This window comes from Boleophthalmus pectinirostris, unplaced genomic scaffold (assembly GCF_026225935.1).
Source record: "Boleophthalmus pectinirostris isolate CB_2022bp ecotype Guang Dong unplaced genomic scaffold, ASM2622593v1 HiC_scaffold_6, whole genome shotgun sequence".
In the NCBI taxonomy this organism is placed as follows: Eukaryota; Metazoa; Chordata; class Actinopteri; order Gobiiformes; family Gobiidae; genus Boleophthalmus; species Boleophthalmus pectinirostris.
In genome coordinates this window covers 4,076,754-4,099,821 of record NW_026571447.1, presented here as the reverse complement: position 1 = coordinate 4,099,821, position 23,068 = coordinate 4,076,754, and the positions used below count along the sequence as shown (strand labels likewise).

The 23,068-nt window shown below is 39.5% G+C and overlaps 1 protein-coding gene across 1 annotated transcript in view; it reads left to right on the top strand.

Annotated features, from left to right (window-relative positions):
* scap (SREBF chaperone) overlaps positions 1-23,068 on the top strand; it is an 80,874-nt gene that overhangs the window by 41,190 nt on the left and 16,616 nt on the right. Inside the window, exons 9-16 of the mRNA XM_055164289.1 lie at positions 8,042-8,154; positions 8,694-8,788; positions 9,426-9,524; positions 9,867-10,082; positions 12,874-13,262; positions 14,715-14,870; positions 21,499-21,700; positions 22,788-22,903. Coding sequence (XP_055020264.1) covers positions 8,042-8,154; positions 8,694-8,788; positions 9,426-9,524; positions 9,867-10,082; positions 12,874-13,262; positions 14,715-14,870; positions 21,499-21,700; positions 22,788-22,903 — 1,386 coding nt within the window. The remainder of the gene's footprint in view (positions 1-8,041; positions 8,155-8,693; positions 8,789-9,425; positions 9,525-9,866; positions 10,083-12,873; positions 13,263-14,714; positions 14,871-21,498; positions 21,701-22,787; positions 22,904-23,068) is intronic.

The following is a 23,068-nucleotide window of genomic DNA, read 5'->3' as shown; positions in this document are numbered from 1 at the left end:
GACAATCAAGGCCTTTGTTTCCAATGGTGAAAAAACAAGAAAAAAACATGAGGAGGCTCCAAGGAGGAAGCTAACAGCTTGAGATTTGTCAGCTTTAAAGAGAGAAAATTATCAAAATAGCCTTTGAGTTCCAGTGCAAGCATCTTTTCTGCTGTTGGTCTAGGCCACACCCCAAAGAGCTCAAGGAATAGTGTTCTGAAAACACTTGGTAAGGTCCAAAAAGTGAAAACAAGGCCTCCACTTAATCAAAAACATAAGGACAAAAGACTGGCATGGTGTAAGAAGTATATGAAATTGGATTTTGGGCAAGTTATCTGGACTGATGAGATGCGTGCCACCTTTGATGGTCCGGACGGTTGGGCTAAAGGTTGGATAGCTGAAGGTACCGGTGCTCCACCCAGGTTGAGGCGTCAGCAAGGTGGTGGAGGTGTTATGATATGGGCGGGCATCATAAAAAATGAACTCATTGGCCCTTTCCGGGTTGCAGAAGGAGTGAAAATGGATTCGGCAAATTACTGCAAATTCCTAGGCTGCGCAGCTCAAGAAAATGATGTTCATGCATGATAATGCTCCAAGTCATGCATCCAAGTTTACTGCTGAATGGCTGGCATCAAAGGGCTACTTACAGGACAAGATAATGGACTGGCCAGCATCCTCACCCGATTTAAACTGCATAGAAAATCTGTGGTCGATCCTGAAAAGAAGGGTTTTTGAAAATGGAAAACAGTTCTCATCAAAGGATAAGTTGTGGGAAGCTATTGTAAAGGCTGCAAAAAACATTAAACCTGCTGAAATTGAAAACGTGACATCTTCAATGGACAGCAGGCTCCTTACTCTGATGCAGAAAAAAAGGTGGCTACATCTCCAAGTAAAGAATCATCCAGATATGCTTATTATTTGACAATTTGTGCTCAGGATAGTCTGATGTGGTTCAACTTCTGGCGGATTAAAATAAGACACGACTCAGTGGAATACAGGTTAGTGTGACCAGATTTTCGTTTGTCAAAACCAGGACACCGTACGGTGGGGACTCGTCATCGACATTGAGCGACTCTCACCTGGAAAAACTTTTCCCACTGGACACAGAAACATATGTGCTGCTTTGTACAATGTGCACATGGACTCACACTTGTCCCGAACGCAACTGAAAGCGTGGAATTTCTTGTACAAGTCATCGTTGCACATCGTTCGCATTTGCACTTCAGTACGTTGCAGACTGACCGACTGTTTGTGTCTCTTTCTGAGTGCAGAGAGACACATGTACGGACCCCCGTTTGGTCACAGCAACCTACATTCGGTTTGTCGATTAAAATGAACGTAATCGATGAAATTCTTAATGATCAATTATCGATTAATCGACTAATCATGCCGATCCCTAGTTTGGGTGTTTCCTGCGACTTATATTTCGGTGCGACTTATATATAAAAATTTTCAGACTGACAGCCTCTAGAGCACAGGTGTCAAACATAAGGCCCGGGGGCCAGATCCGGCCCTCCAAGACTTTTAATGTGGCCCTTGGGTGATTTTCTACTAAAATATTTTAATTATATTTTTCTATTAAAATATTGGTAATTTTCTGCGCCGCTTAGCATAGCAGCATCTCCAGAGCCTTTGTACGTGGCCCCTCCCCAGAGCAGCACAAATGAAGACTTGTCTCTTTCCAAACGCTCTTAAAGGACGATCGTTTTGACTGTTGACCGTGACACCCTCATCAGAAAAATGTCCAACATGAGAAAAGTGGAGCCGAGTGCAAGATTTTCCAAGAAAAATTGACTTATTCCTGTTTGCAAACAAGTTCATGTTAAAACTTTGTGTTGAAATTGAATTTTTCCTAAAGTTTCAGGTTGTTCATAATATTATAAACTTATAATAAGAAAGAGTTCATCAATTAAAAAAGATTTCTGTAATAGATTTGTATTTCTCTGCACAAATATTTGAACTTATTGTTATTTTTGGGGTTTATATGACATGAGTTTTCTGATCCGGCCCCTTTGGGATCAAAGTAGGTTGGATACGACCCCCGGACCAAAATGAGTTAGACACCCCTGCTCTAGAGGGTCTAGGCTCGTGTGTCAGTATCTAGTACTACTATTACTCCTGTCTCACTGTCACTTTGCACTCTACTGCCCATGTGTCCTGTTGAAATATCTGCCGTTTCGCTGCAAATAGTGAAATATTCAGCTGAAAACGGTAATCGAGCGGCAGAAAGAAAGTTTGGAGTGAGAGAGAAACTTAATTGACTAGCAGAAAGCGGGGATGGAGAACACAGCTTCACAGCAACCGAGCGGGTGCAACATGTAACTTTCCTGGAAGTCACTGGATGAATCGACAAAAGCCTGAACTTCAATGACAATCGAAACCATCCTGTCGGGATTCAGAAAGGCCGGAATAATTCTAACTGGAACTGATGCTGAGTCTGACGACAGCTACACAGAAGAGGAAGTGGCGCTCTGTTTACATCATGGATCTATGGTTTATCTTCAGACGTCGCGCAGAAGTGACACCGAGGATGAAGAATTCAAAAGATTTAGTGATTTGGAGTGAGATTGTAAACTTGTATTGTTTAATGCTATAATTATCTGAATAACTGTTAATATTAATAACTGTTTAGTCTGTTGTTCTCTATTCTGTTGTTATTATTGTAATTTGCCTTTCAAGATGAAATGTCAGTTTCTGGTCTTTGATTTTACAAAATACAGAAAGTGCGACTTATAGATGTTTTTTTTTTCTTCTTTATTGCGCGTTTTTGACTGGTGCGACTTATACTCCGGACCAACTTATAGTCCGGAAAATATGGTATATTGTTTCAAACTGAAAGTGCTCTGTATTGAGATGTGTCGTATTGTCACGTGTATCGAGGTATGTATCGTATCAGCAAATTTTTAATCATACCCAGCCCTAGGTAAGATACTATTATACTCCCTCCACCCACCACCAACACTCACTCTCACATCACTTTCTTATTAGGCAATGTGGCTAAGAAAACAAGATTTCTTAGGCAACTTTTCTTAGGCAACAACTTGTTGCCACTGTTGCCCAATATGGCACCTGATATTCCCAGTGGTCTCCCATCCAAATACTGAGCAGGCCCAGCACTGCTTAGCTTCTGAAATCTGACGGCATCAGGCTTTGACAAGGAAGTTTGGCCAGTAAAATGATCTTGCACATGTGGCTGTTGTGATGTCTGCTAACATGAGCCCTTTAAGTTACTTTTTTTCCTTAAACATTGCTCAATGTAATGTGAATGATATGTTTTTATTTCGAGTTTATGCCAAGGGAGAAAAACTAATCCTGTGCATTCTACATAAACAACAGAAAAGTGCATTTCTCTAAAAGAAGTGAGAAGAAAACTTGTGTTAAAGGGCCAAATACTTAAATATTTTCTGATCTATTTTATTATGATCGTTCCTCATCAAAAACCTGGAAATACCTGGAGATATGTTGTTTTTTGTGCAGCAGGAGCTCACTTGGTTAAAGCATTTGTCCACTGATCCGAAGGTTGACGGTACGATTCTAGCTCCCACAGATAAATGCTGTCGTTGTGTCCTTGGGCAAGACACTTAACCCACCTCACTCCTAGTTTCTGTATGAATGTGTGTGTGTGAATGGTGAGTAGTTCCTTGTTGTAAAGCGCTTTGAGTGCCTTGAAGGTGGAAAAGCACTATGTATTTACAAATAAGAAATTAAAAATGACCATTTATTCACAAATGTTCTTCTCTCAATCAGAAAGCACTTTGTTCCACCTTATTACAGGAAGTGCTCCACTAGGTTTTTAAACTCCATTACACCTTCACTTAAATCATTTGGATTATTTCAGCTCTCGAATCACCAATCTCTACTGAACAAAAGCTAAAAGGTAACTCTTAACTAGGGATGTTGAACTTAACTTGGGATGAAGTTGACTAATCGATAATTGATCGTTAAGAATTTCGTTGATTACGTACATTTCTAATCGACAAACCGAATGTAGGTTTTTGTGCATAAATATGAAGCTGCGTTTGACAGCGCAAACACTGGAGTTGTGGCCTCAGTCCCACGTTTGGGCTCTGGCACCTCCTTGGAGACATTGTACCACTCAGTGAGTGTGTTTACATGCACATCAGTGTCCTGGTTTCTTCATGGTGCATGTATACACTGCAACCCGGTTACTACAACATAAAGAGCTGCGCTAAACCTGCACGTGTACGATCTTTGAAAACATCTCAACACACAGAACTGACTCACCTTCTGCATTAACATCCCTTTGTCTCACAAAGAACACCTATATTCTACTGAGTCATGTCCTTTAGTCTGACAAAAGCTGAACCACATCGGCACGAGAGCGTTTTTTTTTTTTTTCTTCACTTAGTTTATGCATATTAGCCATGCAGTTTTATTACGTTTCTACTTGCACAAAGCTGCATTAAACACATTATAATGTCAAACAGGCTGATGTGGCTCTAGAGTGCTTATGGTTTATATGTTGTAAAGTTAAGTTTATTTATGCAAATTAGTAATAATAATGATTAGGGGTGTGCAAAAATATCGGAATATCGATATATCATATCGTTTAATGTGGTGATATAGTATCGATATCGTGGGCTACCGTATCGATATATCGCCAAGAGTATTTTTGCATGTGCTTTACTAAATTATTTTGTTACAGTGCTGCAGTTTTGTTGCTTGTGGAGTGAAAGGAAACTCATTTATGCCACACATTTGACATTTTCACTGTTTTGAGGATTAAAATGTTTGTGTTTCATATGAATTTTGCACAAGAAGTGGTTTAACAAAGACTTTTAGTATCACAGCCACGATTTAGCCTTTATTTTTTATTGAACTGTATCGAATCGATTTGAAATATATCATATCGAATCGAAAGTGCACTGTATCGAGATATGTATCATATCGTGGCCTGTGTATCGAGGTATGTATCGTATCGGCAACTTCGTAATGATACCCAGCCCTAATAATGATGATACTTATTATATAAAAACATTAATGATTAATCAAAAATCGGTCGTTAATTCTCCCGATCAATCAATTTCATCGAATGCCCATCCCTATTCTTAACTTGAGAAGTACTTCATGACATCTGAAGGTGGAACAGAGCATTTTGAACTTTGGAAATGTAGACAAACTTATAGTAAAGGCTTGTGTGAATGAAACAAAACCCAACTCCAGGTGTGTTTTTGATGAAGGAACATCATCATAACATGGTTTAAAGCTCACATGCGTCCATTTTGCATAATATAGAACCTTGTAACCTCGTCTTTTCATTACATAATCTCAAAATGATGTGGTTGCTTATGTACATTGATCACGAGACTTTACAAATGACTAATTACAAGGCACCTGACCTCAGCCTTTCACACAATCTCTAAACCACAGCTAGATCTTTTGTGTGAGATCCTTACCTAATACCTGCTAATAGTTATGGCTCATTGACTTTCTTTTATCTCCCTGAAAAGAACTAGAAGGTCAGGTTCATACACACACACACACACACACCAAGGCTTTTCATGTCTCCCACACAAGGCCAAAGAGTCAGTGTGTCAGTGTGTACAAAGGGGGAGCCAGGACTCTCAGGGGGTGGAGAGACGGCATTTCAACACACACCCACTCGTCCAATCCCAACGCGGCGCTGAAAATGAGAAGGTACGATGGCGTGAGCGCAGTGCTTTGCTGACCAACCACCTGTCGGGACGTGCCCATGGGCGGGGCTCACGGGGGGCAGAGGGGGCGGGTTGGGTTCTTGGTATTAGACGGGAGTAAAAGGAAGTGACGATAATTGTTACGGAGAAAATACAAATTGGCAGGTGTGGGGCAAGATCACGCAAGGCAAAACTGCAGCAAGATTACGCACAAAAGAGAAAAATTATCTTGTGACAACAAGGGCTTGCTCTTTTGAACATCTATAGTTCCAAAAAGCAGTGCTAGAATTGACAGCAAGTATATTAAAATAAAATAAAATAAATTGAGGCTAGAGCTGCTCGATTATGGAAAAAAAATCATTATAATGATGATTATTCGATAATTGATCATTTACACAAAACTTTCAAATTGAAAATAAATAAAGGCTACAAACATGTACCTTAGAATAGTTTTGCGATGTATAAATCATAAAATAAATAGAATATACTTGGTCATAGAATAAGTCATAGAAAAACATAAATGTATATATAAATGTATGTAACTAAACTATATATCCAGCTGTTCTACAAACTCTGTATATAAAAAAATAAAATAAATATACTTATTTATATAAAAAAAAAAAATCCCAAAATAAACTTTGTTAAGCTTTAACCTGATTATATGAGTTAGGACATCATTTGACACACAAATTGAAATCGCGATTAAAATTCGATTAATTGCACAGCCTTAATTGAGGCCAAAATTATGAACTGAACTGCAGGATTTATACCGCATTTTCCGGGCTAATAGACGCACTCTTAAGCCTCCAACCGCATCAAAAAACGACCGCACAACCCGCAATCCAGAGCGCCCTATACACGAATCCACTCGGGTGTCCCAGCACGACTTCAGTAAACTACAAACCGCACCACCCGCAGAACACACAAACACACACGGAGCAGACAGAGACCGCACGGCGAAAAACACCCACAGACACACTCATCACTCCACACCGACGAGGAACAGAACAGAGGAATGAACCGAAAAAGCGAGTGCAATGTCCCACTCTGAGCCACAACTGAGTCACTGCGAACACGCCGACAATCCGTTGGTCCCAGACAGCACCCTCCCTACACGCCACAACTGAACAAAGCCCAGAGTCACCGTGAACGCCACAAACAAACAAAACCACTCACCCATCACACTGTGGTGTTTCCTTTAAAGTCCAGTGCGGTTTATTTGTGAAGAAAGTTCGAAAATGGACCCTTTAATGACAGTGCCCCTTATAACCCAGAGCGACTAATAGCCTGGAAAATACGGTATATTTATTAATTGGATCTCTCGTCCCATTTTCCATCCCTTTTCCATATAAGTATTGGTTAATATCAAGTATCGGCAGATAGTTAAAAATATTTATCGGTATCTGAACAGAAAAAGCTGGATTGGTTCATCCCCGTCAGTATTATCTAATGAAATGTTGCATAGTTTAGATGTGTACAAACATGTGGTGGGTCTGTGTGTTTATAATAGCGTCTGTGTGCTGAGTGGGGATGACTCAGGTCTTAAAATAAATAAATAAAAGCAGAGTTTCAGTTGAACCTGGCGACACTTTCAAGGGCGGGGTAAATGGGAGGAGGGAGGGGTAAATCGGGGCAGGGTGGATGTTTTTTTTCTCAACTTTCCAAACCAGTCTGCTCAATCACTGTAGCTGCATTCTGTATTTAACAACCTGAAGGATAGTAAATTCCTGACATAATTGCAGTAAGGGCTCTATACCTGGGGTGTTTTAATTTTTTTGTCCATGTATTTGATCAAAATCTGTCCTGTCCCAGTACAGAAATATCATATAAATAGATTTTGAGGTCACTATAAGTCTGCTGTGTATTGTGGTGTCTGTCTGCATCTAATTAACCTTTTTTTATTGTCTGAGAATCAGGAATTGCGGACTGTGTTAGCATGCTAGACGTTGTTTTCAAAATGTATATACTCTTTGTGCTTGTCCTGATTTACGGATCTTGTGCTGTAGTAAAAGCTGTAATAGTTTCAGAGAGTACATTAGCCTAGGGTGATCAGGTGTCCCTATTTACTCGGGACAGTCCCAGTTTTGAGCCTGTGTCCCCTGTCCCAGCAGATTTATCCAAAACCGCTTATTTGTCTCAGTTTTATACAAGAAATGTCCCAGGTGTCCCTATTTTTGATCAGTTGTAATTTGCTTTAGGTAAAATACAGAAAAGCTGCTTAAAAATGACCAAAACACAAAGAAAATGTGACTATACAGACACATGTTAGTCATGAATGGTCTCAGCATAACATAATATTCTTACCAACCACCAAAAAACCAAGGATGTCCCAGTTTTTATTTTGAAATCCTGGTCACTCTAATACCTACTGAGTGAAGCCCAATGAGTTCATGTCATTTGTGTTCCAGTGAGATCTTCCCTTACCTGGTGGTGGTCATTGGGCTGGAGAACGTTCTGGTGCTGACCAAGTCTGTGGTGTCCACTCCAGTCGACCTGGAGGTCAAACTGCGCATAGCCCAAGGTACCTAATGTGTAATGTTTTTATGCAGAGTTTGCATTTTTCTCCCACTAAAAATCTGTATAATCCAGCTAAACTCATCCTGACCAAGACCACTGTCATATCTGGAGATGTGTTACATGTTTATCATTTCTTAAATAATAAGTTAAGGTATCATGCAAACTGCTTCCCCTGTTTGGAAGACGAGCAGTCTATGATTCAGTTGATTAAAATCTGAATTGTCCATTGTCCATTGTCTCCAGGCTTGGGTCACTGGGTTCAGCACTGCAGCAGGTTGTCCCAGCAGCAGTGAGAGATGATTTAATTGCAGAGGACAAATTTCCCTACAGGGCAATAAAGGCTAACCTTAACCTTTTACTTTGAAATAACTTTGTCTAGGAGTTCATTTCACTAGAGGAACTGGCCAAGTCTGGTCCTCAAATACTCATATCTGAGACATATCTTTTTGTTGGTTTAAACAAACAAAATATATATATAAAATGTATAATCCTGTTTTATTGTAAGAGATGCACATTGAGACGGTGCTACCTTCTGTATTCCAGGCCTAAGTAATGAGAGCTGGTCTATCATGAAGAACATGGCCACGGAGCTGTGCATCATTCTCATTGGTTATTTCACTCTGGTGCCCGCCATCCAGGTAAGACTAATCTCCTGTCCTCTCGCTCCACACATCTGGATAGTATCTGTAGTATTCCCATGTATTTGTGTAGTATTATCTGCAGTATTCTTATGTATTTGTGTAGTATTATCTGCAGTATTCCTATGTATTTGTGTAGTATTATCTGCAGTATTCTCATGTATTTGTGTAGTATTATCTGCAGTATTCTCATGTATTTGTGTAGTATTATCTGCAGTATTCTTATGTATTTGTGTAGTATTATCTGCAGTATTCTCATGTATTTGTGTAGTATTATCTGCAGTATTCTCATGTATTTGTGTAGTATTATCTGCAGTATTCTCATGTATTTGTGTAGTATTATCTGCAGTATTCTCATGTATTTGTGTAGTATTATCTGCAGTATTCTCATGTATTTGTGTAGTATTATCTGCAGTATTCTCATGTATTTGTGTAGTATTATCTGCAGTATTCTCATGTATTTGTGTAGTATTATCTGCAGTATTCTCATGTATTTGTGTAGTATTATCTGCAGTATTCTCATGTATTTGTGTAGTATTATCTGCAGTATTCTCATGTATCTGTGTAGTATTATCTGCAGTATTCTCATGTATTTGTGTAGTATTATCTGCAGTATTCTCATGTATTTGTATTGTAGGAGTTCTGCCTGTTTGCTGTGGTGGGGCTGGTGTCAGACTTCTTCCTTCAGATGTTCTTCTTCACCACTGTGCTTTCCATAGATATCCGCCGCATGGAGGTAAGTTTGACCCAGAATTCAAGGGGCGGAGTAGTGTCTGTATAGTATTTTTATACTCTAAGATGTTCATTTCTGGTATAAACATAACAGAGGACCATGAATCTGAAATGTTTATTGCATGAGAGACTTGTTTAACAGCACAAATCAGCTCTTTCTGGTCAGATTGTGTTCAAATAAAGATCAGATTAAAGTCTAACAGAGCCTCAGACAGAGCAGTGCCTTCAGTTAGCATCACTCCTCCAGTGAATGTTGATGAAATCAGCTGTAAAATATTAATATGCAATGTAATGACTAATGATAATTGAGAGGATTTATAGTTTGAGTGTTACATCTGCCTTCCAGCTGGCCGACCTGAATCGTCGTCTCCCGGCTGAAGCAGGGCTGCCTCCTCCCAAACCGGGGCCCCTGCGCGCTCGAGAGGCCCCCCCTCCCTCCAGGCCGTCCCCCCACACCATCACCCTCCAGACCCCCCCTATGCGGAGCTTCCCCCGGCTCCCCAAACGACTGCGCGTGGTCTACTTCTTGGCTCGCACCCGCCTGGCTCAGAGGATCATTATGGTGAGGGAAAAAAATAAACTTTTTTCATCAAGGGCCACATTTGAATTTCCTTTGGGATCAATAAAGTATTTATCCATCTACATCAAAACACAGATGAAGCAGAGGACCAGGACTGGTGATTACAGTACAGTGTTTGCTCAGTATAGTGATTCATGTAAATATGAGTTGTTGTTTTTTTTTTTCATTCTGTCTATGAGCGGGGTCGCCTCTCCACAGATCTGATCTGTAATTTGGTCTGGTTTGGTCTCCATGAAGATAGAAAAGGGTCCGGTCAAGTGGTAACGGAGGGAAACAGGGGCAGATTTTTTACATTCAAATGTCTCTTATTCAGAAACTAGAGGGACTATTGAAATAAGTAAAGTATCAGAATGTAGGAAAGAGTTACACTCCAACAGGGTCAAGTTAAACCTGTGATATTCTTTCAAGTTGTTCACAAAAATTTTAAAACTCATGTTGGTAACGGAGTAACGGAGGGAAAATTGTGCAAGCAAGTAGAAGGTGCATGATTTTACATCATTTGTCAGTTTTTTTCTTCCAAATACTTTAATATTACTTCAAAATGAAAGGAAACTATTTCTATAAAATATGTCAGTCCTTCCAAGCAAATTTTTATCATTTTAAATACTTTTTTTTTTAAATCATGTACCTGCATCAATGAATAACACAAGATATGATGAAATACATCCATTTATTGACATGATTTGCAGGTCTTTGAAAGTTGGGAAATAATTTTTGTTCTGTTCTGTCTGTTTAAAACGTATGTAACTTTAGAACCAAAAATGGTCCAAAAAAGGTAAACAGTTTCATAAACTAGAGTACATATGTATCTGTTGAATACATTTTTATATCAGATGCATTAACTTGAATTTTTGGCCTTGCTTGTTTACTTCTGCTTGACCGGGCCCAAAGGTTTAACATCATATTGTGAAACATTCCAGAAAAGGAATAATTTGACAGACCCTCCACCAGAAAAGTTACACAATGTACCATTATATATGCCCAAAAGAGCTTTATATTGGCTTTATCAAGGTAGATTTCAAAAACAATATTTGCAGTAAAAAGTACTGCTAAAGGTAATTTGGGCCAATTCACTTGGAAGCCTGAAGGCCATGAGAAATTGGTGTGACACCCGGGCCATAGTTTGATAATGCCTGTTTGTAGAGATGGTGTTGTGTTTAAAAAGCATTTAATTGACTTTTTGGCACTTTCTACAATGTTATAACTCTTTCCCTCATCAAAAACATACCTGAAGTGTTTTTTATGTCATCCTTGCATATTTAAGTAATCTAGCGATCTCTCCCGGGCCCTATTCGTGCAATCCTGTACAGTGCTCCGCCCACAAGTCTATATCTCCCATGCTTCCACTGAACAATTCTCTTTTAATATACAATTAATACACTAACTTCTCAAAGTGGAATGCAGGCCAGCTGCACTGTGATAGCGCTGTGAAGTGGGAGCAACTTCTCCTGTAAGTAGATCTCCAGTAAATTGTTTTTGGCAAATATAGGATTTTCAGGATTATCTAAATATGTCGTGTGTTAGCAGCAAATACCCCATAGAAGTGCAATGTGTCTCTGTGCTGTACATGAGGAAGAGAGCCTTGTTGTACAGACATAAATCCAAGGCCCGATTAAAATGCCCAACTTTAATTACAGTATTTTTCAAACTATAAGTTGCTCCAGAGTATAAGTCGCACTAGGCAAAAAATGCATTATGAAGAAGATAAAAACTTATATAAGTGACAACAAACTATAAGTTGCACTTTTGGGGGGAAATTTATTTTATAAAATCAGAACTGACATTTCATGTTGAATGTCAAGTTCTAGTAATAACAACAGAACAGAGAACAGACTGTTAACGTCACATATGAACAGTTCTTCAGATAAACTATAACATAAACAACAGAACAGAACAAGTTTACCAAACTCTCCATCTCACTCCAAATCACTAAATCACTTGAATTCTTCATCTTCGGTGTCACATCTGAGCAACTCTCTGACCTCTGGAGGTAAACAGAGCGCCTCTTCCTCTTCTGTGTCGCTGTCGTCAGACTCACCATCAGTTCCAGTTAGAATTATTCGGGTCTTTCTGAATCCCGACAGGATGGTTTCGGTGTCACTGAAGTCCAGGCTTTGTCCATCCATCCAGTGACTTCAGGAAAGTTTCATGGTGCATCTTCCAAATTTTCTTTCTGCTGCTTGATTACCATTTCGGTTGCAGATTTTGCTACTTGCAGCTTGTAATCTGCAAAATCAGATTTTCTTTTTGGGGGCATTTGTCTTCAGTCTTCTCAGTCGTCTTTATAAGTTTGTTTAAATGTTAAATGTTTAAATGTTCAGTGGTGCAGAAGTAATGGTGCGATCGACTGACATGATACAGACAGGACAGAGGCTCTTTCTGCAGGAGACATGTGCAGTAGAGTGAAGTGACAGTGGTACAGGAGGAACAGGAGCAGCAGATACTCACACACAAGACTAGAGCGCCCTCTCATGGCTGTCATGGTGAAGTTAAGTTGCATTGGAGTATAAGTTGCAGGACCACCCAAACCATGTAAAAAAGTGCAACTTATAGTCTGAAAAATACAGGATATTTTTACAGTGTAATATTTGCAGATCTATAATCGCACTATATGTTTCCAAACAAAACTGAAACAAGCCTATCAAAAACCATAAACTGCCCAGTCATCTTATTGACACAGGATGTTTATTTTGTATTTTCCTGAAAACCTTGAAAATGATGAGGAGTTATGCTACAAGACTAACTATAACTGTCCTGTTGTTTCCGTGCACAGGCTGGAACAGTGATCTGGATCGGCATCCTGGTGTACACCGACCCGGCGGGGCTCAGGACCTACCTGGCAGCGCAGGTGTCTGAGCAGAGTCCTCTGGGTGACGCTGGGGGCGGCGGGCTGCCCCCTCACCTGGGCGTTGCTCCTGTGTTCCGCGGAGCCGACCCGACCAGCACCCTGAGTGTCCACCCGCCTCCAGAACCCACCCCTCTGCCCGAGAACCAGTCCCAGGGGCACCACGCCGCCCCCAGGCTCGCCATCCTCTCTCAAGGCCCCCCTCCCGCCGTGCCTCAGATCACGTGGGGCGCCGAGGACGAGGAGGGCTGGAGGAGGCTGTCCTTCAGGCACTGGCCTTCGCTGTTTGGGTATTACAACATAACTCTGGCAAAGAGGTGAGAGGGAGTTTTACATTTGACATCATATCATATAAACGTCCTGTATTACACTAAATAGACTCTTGTGAGCTTTAAGTCATGTTATAATGTTGTTTCCTCATCACAAACACACTTGGATTTGTGTTTTGTTTCATTCACATATGTTTGAGTAATCCTGCATTCTTAGGCTGTAGTTATGGGATGATTCAATTCAAGTTGGCCACTATGAATAAATATTTGGCTTAATGGTTTAGGCAGCAGTCATTTGAAAAACACTGTGTCTCATGAGGAGCATGTGGTTTATGCTACTGAAATGCAATGTTAGACATAAACCTCACCATCACATCTTTGTATTTTCTGCATTTATTTATTTCGATGACTAAAAGTCTCTGCTCCTCTCCTTCTCAGCAGCAGCCTCTAAATATGTTATAAGACGTAACATGTAGATGTAATAATGTCTACACATGTTATTTACTCAGTGAATTTGAGGCAATAATGTTTTTTTTTTTTTTTTTTTTTAAAGGAATGTAATGGTACAAGTTGCGTGTGTATTACGAGTGCATTTGACTAACATGCAAAAAACAGAAAAGCATTTTTTGAGTATTTAAAAGTTCATATTTTTGTCAAACCTGAGTCTATCAACAAAAAATAAAAAGTGACTGAAAGACGGCACTCACCTCTGTTAGAATACAGCAGCAGTGAGTCTGTAAAGAGCTATTTACTTTCTTCATCTAAGAAAGGGTTCACCTTTTCCTGCCCGTCCCAAAGTGTCAACACAATCCACATGGAGGGACACGTGAGAATCGAACTTAATACAAGATTGAATTGAATCGAAACAAATTTGACCTTTTTTTTGAGAATCATACTACATCACTAAAGCTCAAAATTCTCTTGTGATGTCATGTTGTGGTAGTTTTCAAGTGAACAGCTCCTTTTACCTTTTGTTCAGTTGATATTGGTAATTGCAGTGTTGGAAATGATCCAAATGATTATGTTATTAGGTTCTTTTTACAGACCAAGAGTTTGTTTTTTCATACCTGACAGTTTCGACTGCTCACTAGCCGTCTTCCTCAGAGTGGTCACGTGATGTTGCTGTGATGTGTCCAGTCAGCTGATTTCATTTGATAGATCAGCTAGTGAACAGTCGAAACTGTCAGGTATGAAAAAACAAACTCTTGGACTGTAAAAAGAACTTAATAACATAAAACAAAGGAAGACCAAATGAATCTCATTGGACTATGATCCAAATGATTCTGCTGAAGGTGCATGGAGTTTAAAAACACAGTGGGGCACGTCTTGTGTTACTACATGACATCACAAGGTGGTGTTCTGTTTGAAGGAAGTTTTTGATGAGGGAATAGCATTGTAACATCAGAAAATAGTGTTTTATGGGCACTTTAATGTGAGAAAATGACTCGTGTCTGAGCTCTGACAGGTGCTGTAATGCTCTGTGCTGTAACTCCGTCTCAGGTACATCAGTATCCTGCCTGTGATCCCTGTCACTCTGCACCTGACCCCCCAGGAGGCCATGGACACCCGCCACCCACAGGACACCCGCCACCCCCCTCCGCCCCCCGCCCCACCCAAACCGCCCCAGGACCTGCAGGCCGACATCACGCTATACAAGTCAGTACCAACGCAAACACACTCATTGTCAGTGTGTCTCAGTGTGTCTCACAGTGTGTCTCAGTGTGTCTCACAGTGTGTCTCAGCGTGTGTGTCTCAGCGTGTGTGTGTCTCAGTGTGTGTGTGTCTCAGTGTGTGTGTGTCGTGTGTGTGTCTCAGCGCGTGTGTCTCAGTGTGTGTCTCAGCGTGTGTGTCTCAGCGTGTGTGTCTCAGCGTGTGTGTGTGTCTCAGCGTGTGTGTCTCACTGTGTGTTTGATTTTATATTACCAGTTCAAAGTTTGGTGTTTTGATGACAGTTTACATTGTAGATTCTAGGGATGCACCAACACTATTTTGAGACACTTTTAGCCTAACAGTGAACGTTTTCTAAAGGCCGCCACACACTACAGGAGAATTTGCCCAATTTAGGCTGCAATTTGTTTATTCCTCAGTTCAGGGTAGCGTGACCTGACTTTTTGTCTTTGTTTGCGATTTTGAAGCTGCTGTGCTCCTCGTGTGTGTGGTGTCAGTGTGACTCTGAGCTGCTCTGTCAAATCGTAACCACCAAATACCAGCCAATAAAACAGAGCATCAGGGGCAGACGTATGAAGATAAATATGTTGCAAAATGAGAGAGCGTGTAAACTTGATTTGAGAACTTGTAGAATATAATGTGAGAATGTGTAGAACAAAACTTTGAACTTGTAATTACCTATTTTCATATACATGTGTGTTGAATTTGCAGTCACGGTGAAAAAAAAACACACGAGTGCTTGAAAAAAATGTGTGAACTTGCGGAATTAAATTTTCACTTGTGGAAAATATTTACACACGCGGGAGAAAAATATGAATAAATGTGTCGATTTGATATTTGCATGAACAGAGTGACATCTGCATCTATTATGACAGATACAACCACAATTCAGCGACTGCAACTTCTCAAATGTTTCCCAGCAGGTTCAAATCTGCGCGCCTTGACTTTTGCAACACATTTTGCGATGTGCATGTGGCAAAACTGATTTACACTTGTAGAGAGCTGGGGGGAGGAGGGGGGAGGAGGAGGACCAGTCAGAAAGCGGGAAGATGAAGTATCCGTGTATCTTTCGTTTTTCAAAATAAAACCAAAAATAACAAAACGAAAAAACAGCTATTTTCTTCATGATACAACCTCGGGATATAGCAAAAATAATGAAAAGACTTTATTACTCACCTCTCGTAAAGTGGTAAATGCATTTCATCTGCATTATCCATAGAAATTGTTCTCCGCAAATAATGACATCCAGTCCACAAAACAGCGCTGTGAATCCAGTTTGAGGCGTTCTTTAAAAGTAAAAAGGTGAGAGTAGTTCCTCACGTGTGCCTGTTTACATCCACACAGCGCACAGATCGAGGTGAAGCTGCAGATTAGTGATAGTGACTCTACTTTCTGTGGACTTTATCTCCAATCTTCTGTGCTTTAATAATCATGTATCTGAAGTTTTGCACCACATTTCACAAATAATAACAACACAGTTTTGACTTGCATCTAACCTAGAAGTGCGGAGTCTGATCTTTTGAACACTTAAGAATCTCAGTGCGAGTGGTTTTACTGTGGACAGGAAACAACTGATGCGAGTTGCGCTCACAACTTTATATCCTGTGGTCCGCAGATAATATCCCGCTGCAGTCTTTGCGATCGGAGATTTAAAGTCTCCTAAGATTCTCCTTGTGTGTCGCACTTTTAAAAATCGTTTAAGACTGAAAAATCCTTTAGTGTGTGGCAGCCTTAACTTTTACTATGGCCACACATGGACACACCAAAATGGACATGCTGTACCTCTTTTCAAAGCTCACATCTATCCAGTCCCTAAATGTTTGTTTGTTGATAAATGCTTGTCAGTTCCATAAGTCATAAAGCATTTAAAAGCAAATAATCTCCAGCACCACTTAGCAACATTAATATCCTGTGAACTATAAAAACTACAGATGGGACAAGATGGAACAAATTGCCACAAGATCGTGCACGTATGAGAAAAATTATCTTGTGAATGTTTCCCCCCCTGAATTTTACTTTACCTCAGACAAAAAAAGAGCTGGTGAGTTAAAACAATTTGAGAAGCTGTAATTCCAAAAAGCAGTACTACAATGACTACTAAAGTATGACATAAAATACATGAAAATAGTGAAGTCAAAATTGTGAAATGGATTGCACTACCTATTTATTGCACATGGTCTCAAAATCTTGTCTTGTCTCGTTCTCATGGACCTGATCTCGTGGTGTGTCTCGTCTTGTGAAAAGTGTGTCTCGTCCCACCCCTAATAAAAACCTTTAAGAGTCCTAAATCTTTTTATAGTTCATTTAACAGTCACGTCTAATTAAACATGAGCTTAATGTGCAGTTCTTTATGGTCACTTTTCTGTTATAGTGATTTCTGCAGCACACTGATGAGTCCTGGTACCTGGTATGGGACCGATCCCTGATCCTGTTATCTCTATCAGTGTATCGTTAGTATTTTTGTGGAAAAAATTATGCATCTCTTGATGATAAATAATTAATCAATTTGCGAAGCCTGATGAGTTTTGGAATACAGACAAAGGATATTTCTGATTACAGCAGATATGGACCGAACCTTGGCTTGCCCTGGCCACAGAACAACAGACATTCTTGAGTATCCTCTCTCCAGTCACCTCTTCAAGTCCCTTTTCTCCATCTCCCCCCAGAGTATTTGAGCTCTGAGTATTTATACAGAAGTACAAGTTACATACATATCAAAGCAGAGTGAGTTATGCTAATCAACCTAACTTAGATTTGAGGACAGGTAGTACAACAAATGTTTTCCTGAGGGTGGGGAAGGTTGTGTGTGTGCTGAGCACATGTTAATGACTGGTCTGGCCTCAGGTAGAAATCACATTCATTTACACAAAGACAGATTGAGTGAAATCTTTATAAATTTCTATCACAGTATGTTCTTAGCCAGACTGGTGCCACCTAGTGCGTCTGCTCAATTTTATTTCTCTCCAGCGACTAGGCCAGGAATCAAAATGCAATAGACGGTTTGCAAAAACCCTGGAAGTGCAAGTTCGGGCACCAGCCAATCAGCGAAGAGCCATATATTCAGTATTGTCAACGATTCCCGAGATCGAGGATTTAAAGCCAGAATAAAGACAATGTTTGGTGAATTTTATCAAGGGGAAAGACGTTATTGTCCTCCTTCCTACGGGATTTGGGAAAAGCTTAATATACCATTTAGCCCCGTTAGTGGCGCATTACATCCAACATGACCAAATAGCAGCGATTGGTTAAATGATAAAAGTACCTACCTACCATCGAGCGAACGAATTCTAATGGTGCAAGCTCAGACAGTTTCTACGAAGTGAAACCGGCTGATGAATCAGGCTAGTATATTCTCACTGAAGGCTTCAAAACTGAATGAACACAAGGAGTGCAGTAAAAAAATATGTGAACAAATTTAATATTTTATATTTTTCAAAATATCCTTTACTCTCTACTTTGATCACAGCTTTGAATTCCACTTATGAACCTTGTCAAGGGACAGTGAAAATTTCAGGAGACTTCATCATAAATCTCATTGAGAGAAAGCCACGCATCCTGCTTCGTATATCTGATGTTATACAGGTCCACTGTGCAAAGTCTCACACTGTTTTTTTTTTTTTTTTTAAGTCCAAGAGATGATTAGGTCTTGAAAAACAAACCCTTTACTTTCACATCTGGGGTCAGTTTGAAGTCTGTGCCAAATGTCACTGGACAGATATTGTTTACTGTATCTGATAAGATAAAAGTTCAACCTCACTGTAAATCTTACATAATACATTTCCAGATTTCTTTTTGTCGTATCTTTTCTGTTGCTGGTTTTGAGATTACATCACAACATTCTATAGATCAATAATATTTCATACAGTTGGGGGCAGCTAAAATGTATATTGCTAAAATTCAGATTTTTGTTGTAATACAGTGAGTTCGTGGGTCTAGACACTCATAGAAATGATCAGATCCAAAATTTGTAACTTTGCCATGAAATATCCAATAAGTACAATGTAATCAAAAGGAAAATCTGGTTCCTGCCCCTCATCTGGGAGTATGACAACATCACATTCTACAATCAGAAAGCTACCAATAAACACTTCAGCCTCATTTTCAGAGCCTAGGCCTGGCCAAGTAACACATTTTGAAGTGCAATATTTTGTACCTAAAATGTATCTGATCCCACCCAACTTTATTTGTACAGCACATTTTACCAACACAGAGTCTCCAAAGTGCTGCACAGAGTAGGTAAATATAAATTAGCACATTAAATAAAATGAAGCATAAAATAAATAAGCAAGTCAATAAAAAACAACAGCAAATAGAAATATAGCAAATAAAATCAATAAAAAACAGTCAGAGGACCACACAATTTTCACGTCGTGTTAAAAGCCAGTGAGTAAAAATCTTTAAGACAATAAATGATACTGTCCGGGGGTTTCAGAATCATCTTGTGACTGTTGCTGTAGCCATAAACTATTTAAAACAAAATATTTTATCTTTTGAATGGGACAGGGAGCTGAAAACAATGAATTGAAACTCATTTATACCACTGACAAAATAAGTCTTAAGCAGGATTTTCAGTTTTCAGTTTTTTGGCCAAACCTTCTCAAACAAATATTTCTGTTATTTGGTAATCAGTACAGAATGCAAATGAATATATTTTTTTAAAGGCAACACTGTGTAACTTTCTGGAGCTGGCACGTCCGCTGCATGATTACATGTAAATGGAAAGTTAAATAAAAAGTTCACATATTTAGGAACTTTCCCCACAGAGGTTGGTGTGTTTTACGACATACTGTGGAATATTATAGTGAAAGCAACAACATTTCCATGGAAACACGCAGGAGGAGACACTCACCTAGACTAAATTAGATTCAGGTTTGTTGATATGTTTAATAGACAGAAAATAAAGGTGCTCTGAATGTTTTTGTGTTCGGTGCTTTGTCTCCCCCAGTGTTCAGTCGGTGTACTGCAGGCTGGTTTATCTCAGACACATGCGGAGTTTGGATCACATCAGGGCTCTTCTGACCTTGACAAATCTCACAGTGATAACCCAAACACATGTAGGCCAAGGTGAAAGCGCTGTTAACTACTCTGCCACTGTAACTTTACAACAGCTATTGTTAAAAGATAAGATATAATTAAGCTGAAAAAACAATAGTTTACATTCAGTCAGAATCCTTTACTTATGATTGCAGAGTTGTTGACCTGGTTTATGGTTAATATCTCTGAAATTAGTCGGCCTAAAAACATGAAGGTCAAGAAAGAAAGATGTGCCAATATTCAACCCCAAAGCTTTGATTGTTGTCAGTTGAAAGGACTTTAAAGGCACACTATGTAACTTTTTGTTTGGGGGGTCCGTCACCTGCATGTTTCTATGGATATTTCATTGCCCGGCCTGGAAATTTCTGACTGTGAGCATAATCGCCTCTCCACAGATGTGACCTGTAATCTTTTTTGGTTTGGTCTCCATGAAGATGGAAAGGTGTAATACCATACTGTGAAACATTCTAGACAAAGCAATAAAATCTCCACAGAGAAAAGTTACACAATGCACCTCATCTATATAAATTGAATCTTTATTTTCAGTATTTTCACCAAACCGCTCAGGGACTACACATGTAAATGAACATCCATTTTATAACCTGGCACCAGCATCATCTCTATAACTTTTGTCTTGGTTAATGTGTTGTTGTGCACTGTCCCTGTACAAATAAAATCCCACACCACAAAAAAGGTTTTCCTCAGGTGAGTTACGCCTCTTTGAAAAGCTGTAGTTCCAAAACACAGTGAAATCACATCGACTATAAAAACTGTGAAATGTTTTTTACAATTTATTTATTACAAATTGTGTCAAAGTCTCATCTTGTCTCGTTCTCTTGGACCAAATCTTGTATCTCATGTCATTTTATGGGAATTTTGTATGGAAGATTGTTTGTTCCATTAGATTTAAAATTTTAAATACCTCTGAATTTCTCACTTTGAATTTTTTTTTTTTTTTTACTTTTTACTTTACTTTTACGATATGTCTCAAATTCAAAATAAAAACGTTGCCTTTTAAATATTAAATACTCTGAATTTTGACTTCTAGAATTTGAGGAAAATATTTGTGCTGAATATTTTAAAAATGTTTTGTTTGTTTTTTTATCAGTTTTTTTTTTTTATACAATAAAATATATTATATAAATATAAAATGTACACTTAAAATTTCCACAACTAAAATTCAGAATAAAAATTATTCAAACATGTTTTTTCAGAGTAAAAAAAATTTAAAAGTAAGAAATTCAACAGCATTTAAAATTCTGAATCTGATGAAACAAATTATTTTCCATAATTTTGCCTCATCCCACCCTTAGTACTGGGGCCTAACAAATTTGGGTAATATAATGACATAGACAACAAAAATATAAAATAAAATGCATAACAAATTGTGAACTGGATTTTACAATTTAATTATTACAAATGATGTCAATCTCGTCATGTCTCATTCTCATGGACCCAGTCTCGTATCTCGTCTCATCTCGTTGTGTCTCATCCCACCTCGAATACTGGGGCAAAACATATTTGACTTTATTACATGAGAATACTCGTGTTCAGCCCTGTGATCTGTGTCTCTTGTGTTCAGAGTGGCTGCGTTGGGTTTAGCGGCTGGAGTTCTTCTCGTCCTCCTGCTCTTCTGTCTCTATCGCCTCCTCTGTCCTCGGAACTACGGTCAGAATGGAGTGGCCACCGGGAGGCGCCGCCGAGGGGACCTGCCCTGTGACGACTACGGCTACACCCCTCCTGTCAGCGAGATCTCCCCCCTGCTGCTCCGAGGACACAGCATGGTAAGAAAAGAAACTGTACCATATACTGGCTTAAAGTGGAGCAAAACTTCTAAACTCTGGGCAGTACCTGGTGGACTGAAGGGGACGGTGAGGGACGGGGGAGGAGGGGCGGGTCTGGAGTTATAAGGAATAGTGTGATTGGTCTAATACAGATCTGGGCATTGTCCAGCTCCTGGGTCACATACGGCTCTGTGGTTGACTCTGACCAGCCTGTTTTAGCTCATTTGGAATTACAAAATAAACATGTTTTATAATTGTACCTCATGCATAGACTAAAGCTGCATTGCTTTTATTTTAGAGGTTTTTTTTATGACATTTTTGTATGTTAGCCTCACTTTTTCTTTGCTTAGTCTTGACAAACTCTTACCAGTCTGACCAGCTTGTTTAAACAATGCTATTTACTGCTTTTTATAAAGAAATACAATTCATATTATGCAGAATTGAGTTAAGCATTTTGGCCCTCCACAATATTTTCTGTTTCTAATATGGCCCCATGGAAAAAAATAATTGCCCACCCCTGGTCTAACAGATATCCACACTTCAAACTATGCCCCCTGTAATCAGGGAAGTCATGTGTGATGTCACATAGTACTTGTAATTGCACTGGCCACTGGAGGCAGCAAACATGCACCCTGTTGACCATCTTTGACCAGATACAAATACACCTAACCTGGCTCACTCCAGGCATTGGCATGTGTGTCCCTCTGCTAAAAGAGATCAGAAAACACAGAACTTACTGTCTGAATCTGATTTTTCAGCTTGTTATGCTGTTGTGACGCTTCGACCAATCAAACTTGAGTTAAATCCAGTTCAGAGAAAAGCACAGACATCTCCCTTGTTCACAAACACACAAAGAGCTTCCATCTACTCTGTGATTAGTCCACCGAATTATCCATACAGTGGGTTCATGCCAAGATGGAAAAAACTATTAAAACATCATATTGTGCATATGGTGTTTAGATGCAGAACTGTTGATTTAGTGTTCCACTTCCATAAAATGATCTGTAGTCTGTGTTTGGGAAAAAGTGAAATACATAAAGCATAGTGACTGTGTAGGTTTTCTTAATCGTGCGGTTCTTTGGTGCAGGACATCGAGTGTTTGGCCAGTGATGGGATGCTCTTGGCCAGCTGCTGCCTCGCCGGACAGATCCGAGTTTGGGACGCACAGACTGGAGACTGTTTAACTGTCATCCCCAACAACACGTAAGACTATGTTACTAGTTTCTAAGTATATAAATGCCACAACTGTATGTTTGTATGTCAGAGAGTGGACAGTGTGAACTCTTATCGTTGACTGAATGTGCATTCTGTCAGTTATTTCTGTAAATCGGGGGCTGCAGATGGAAACTAGCTCTTCTGGTGGGACAC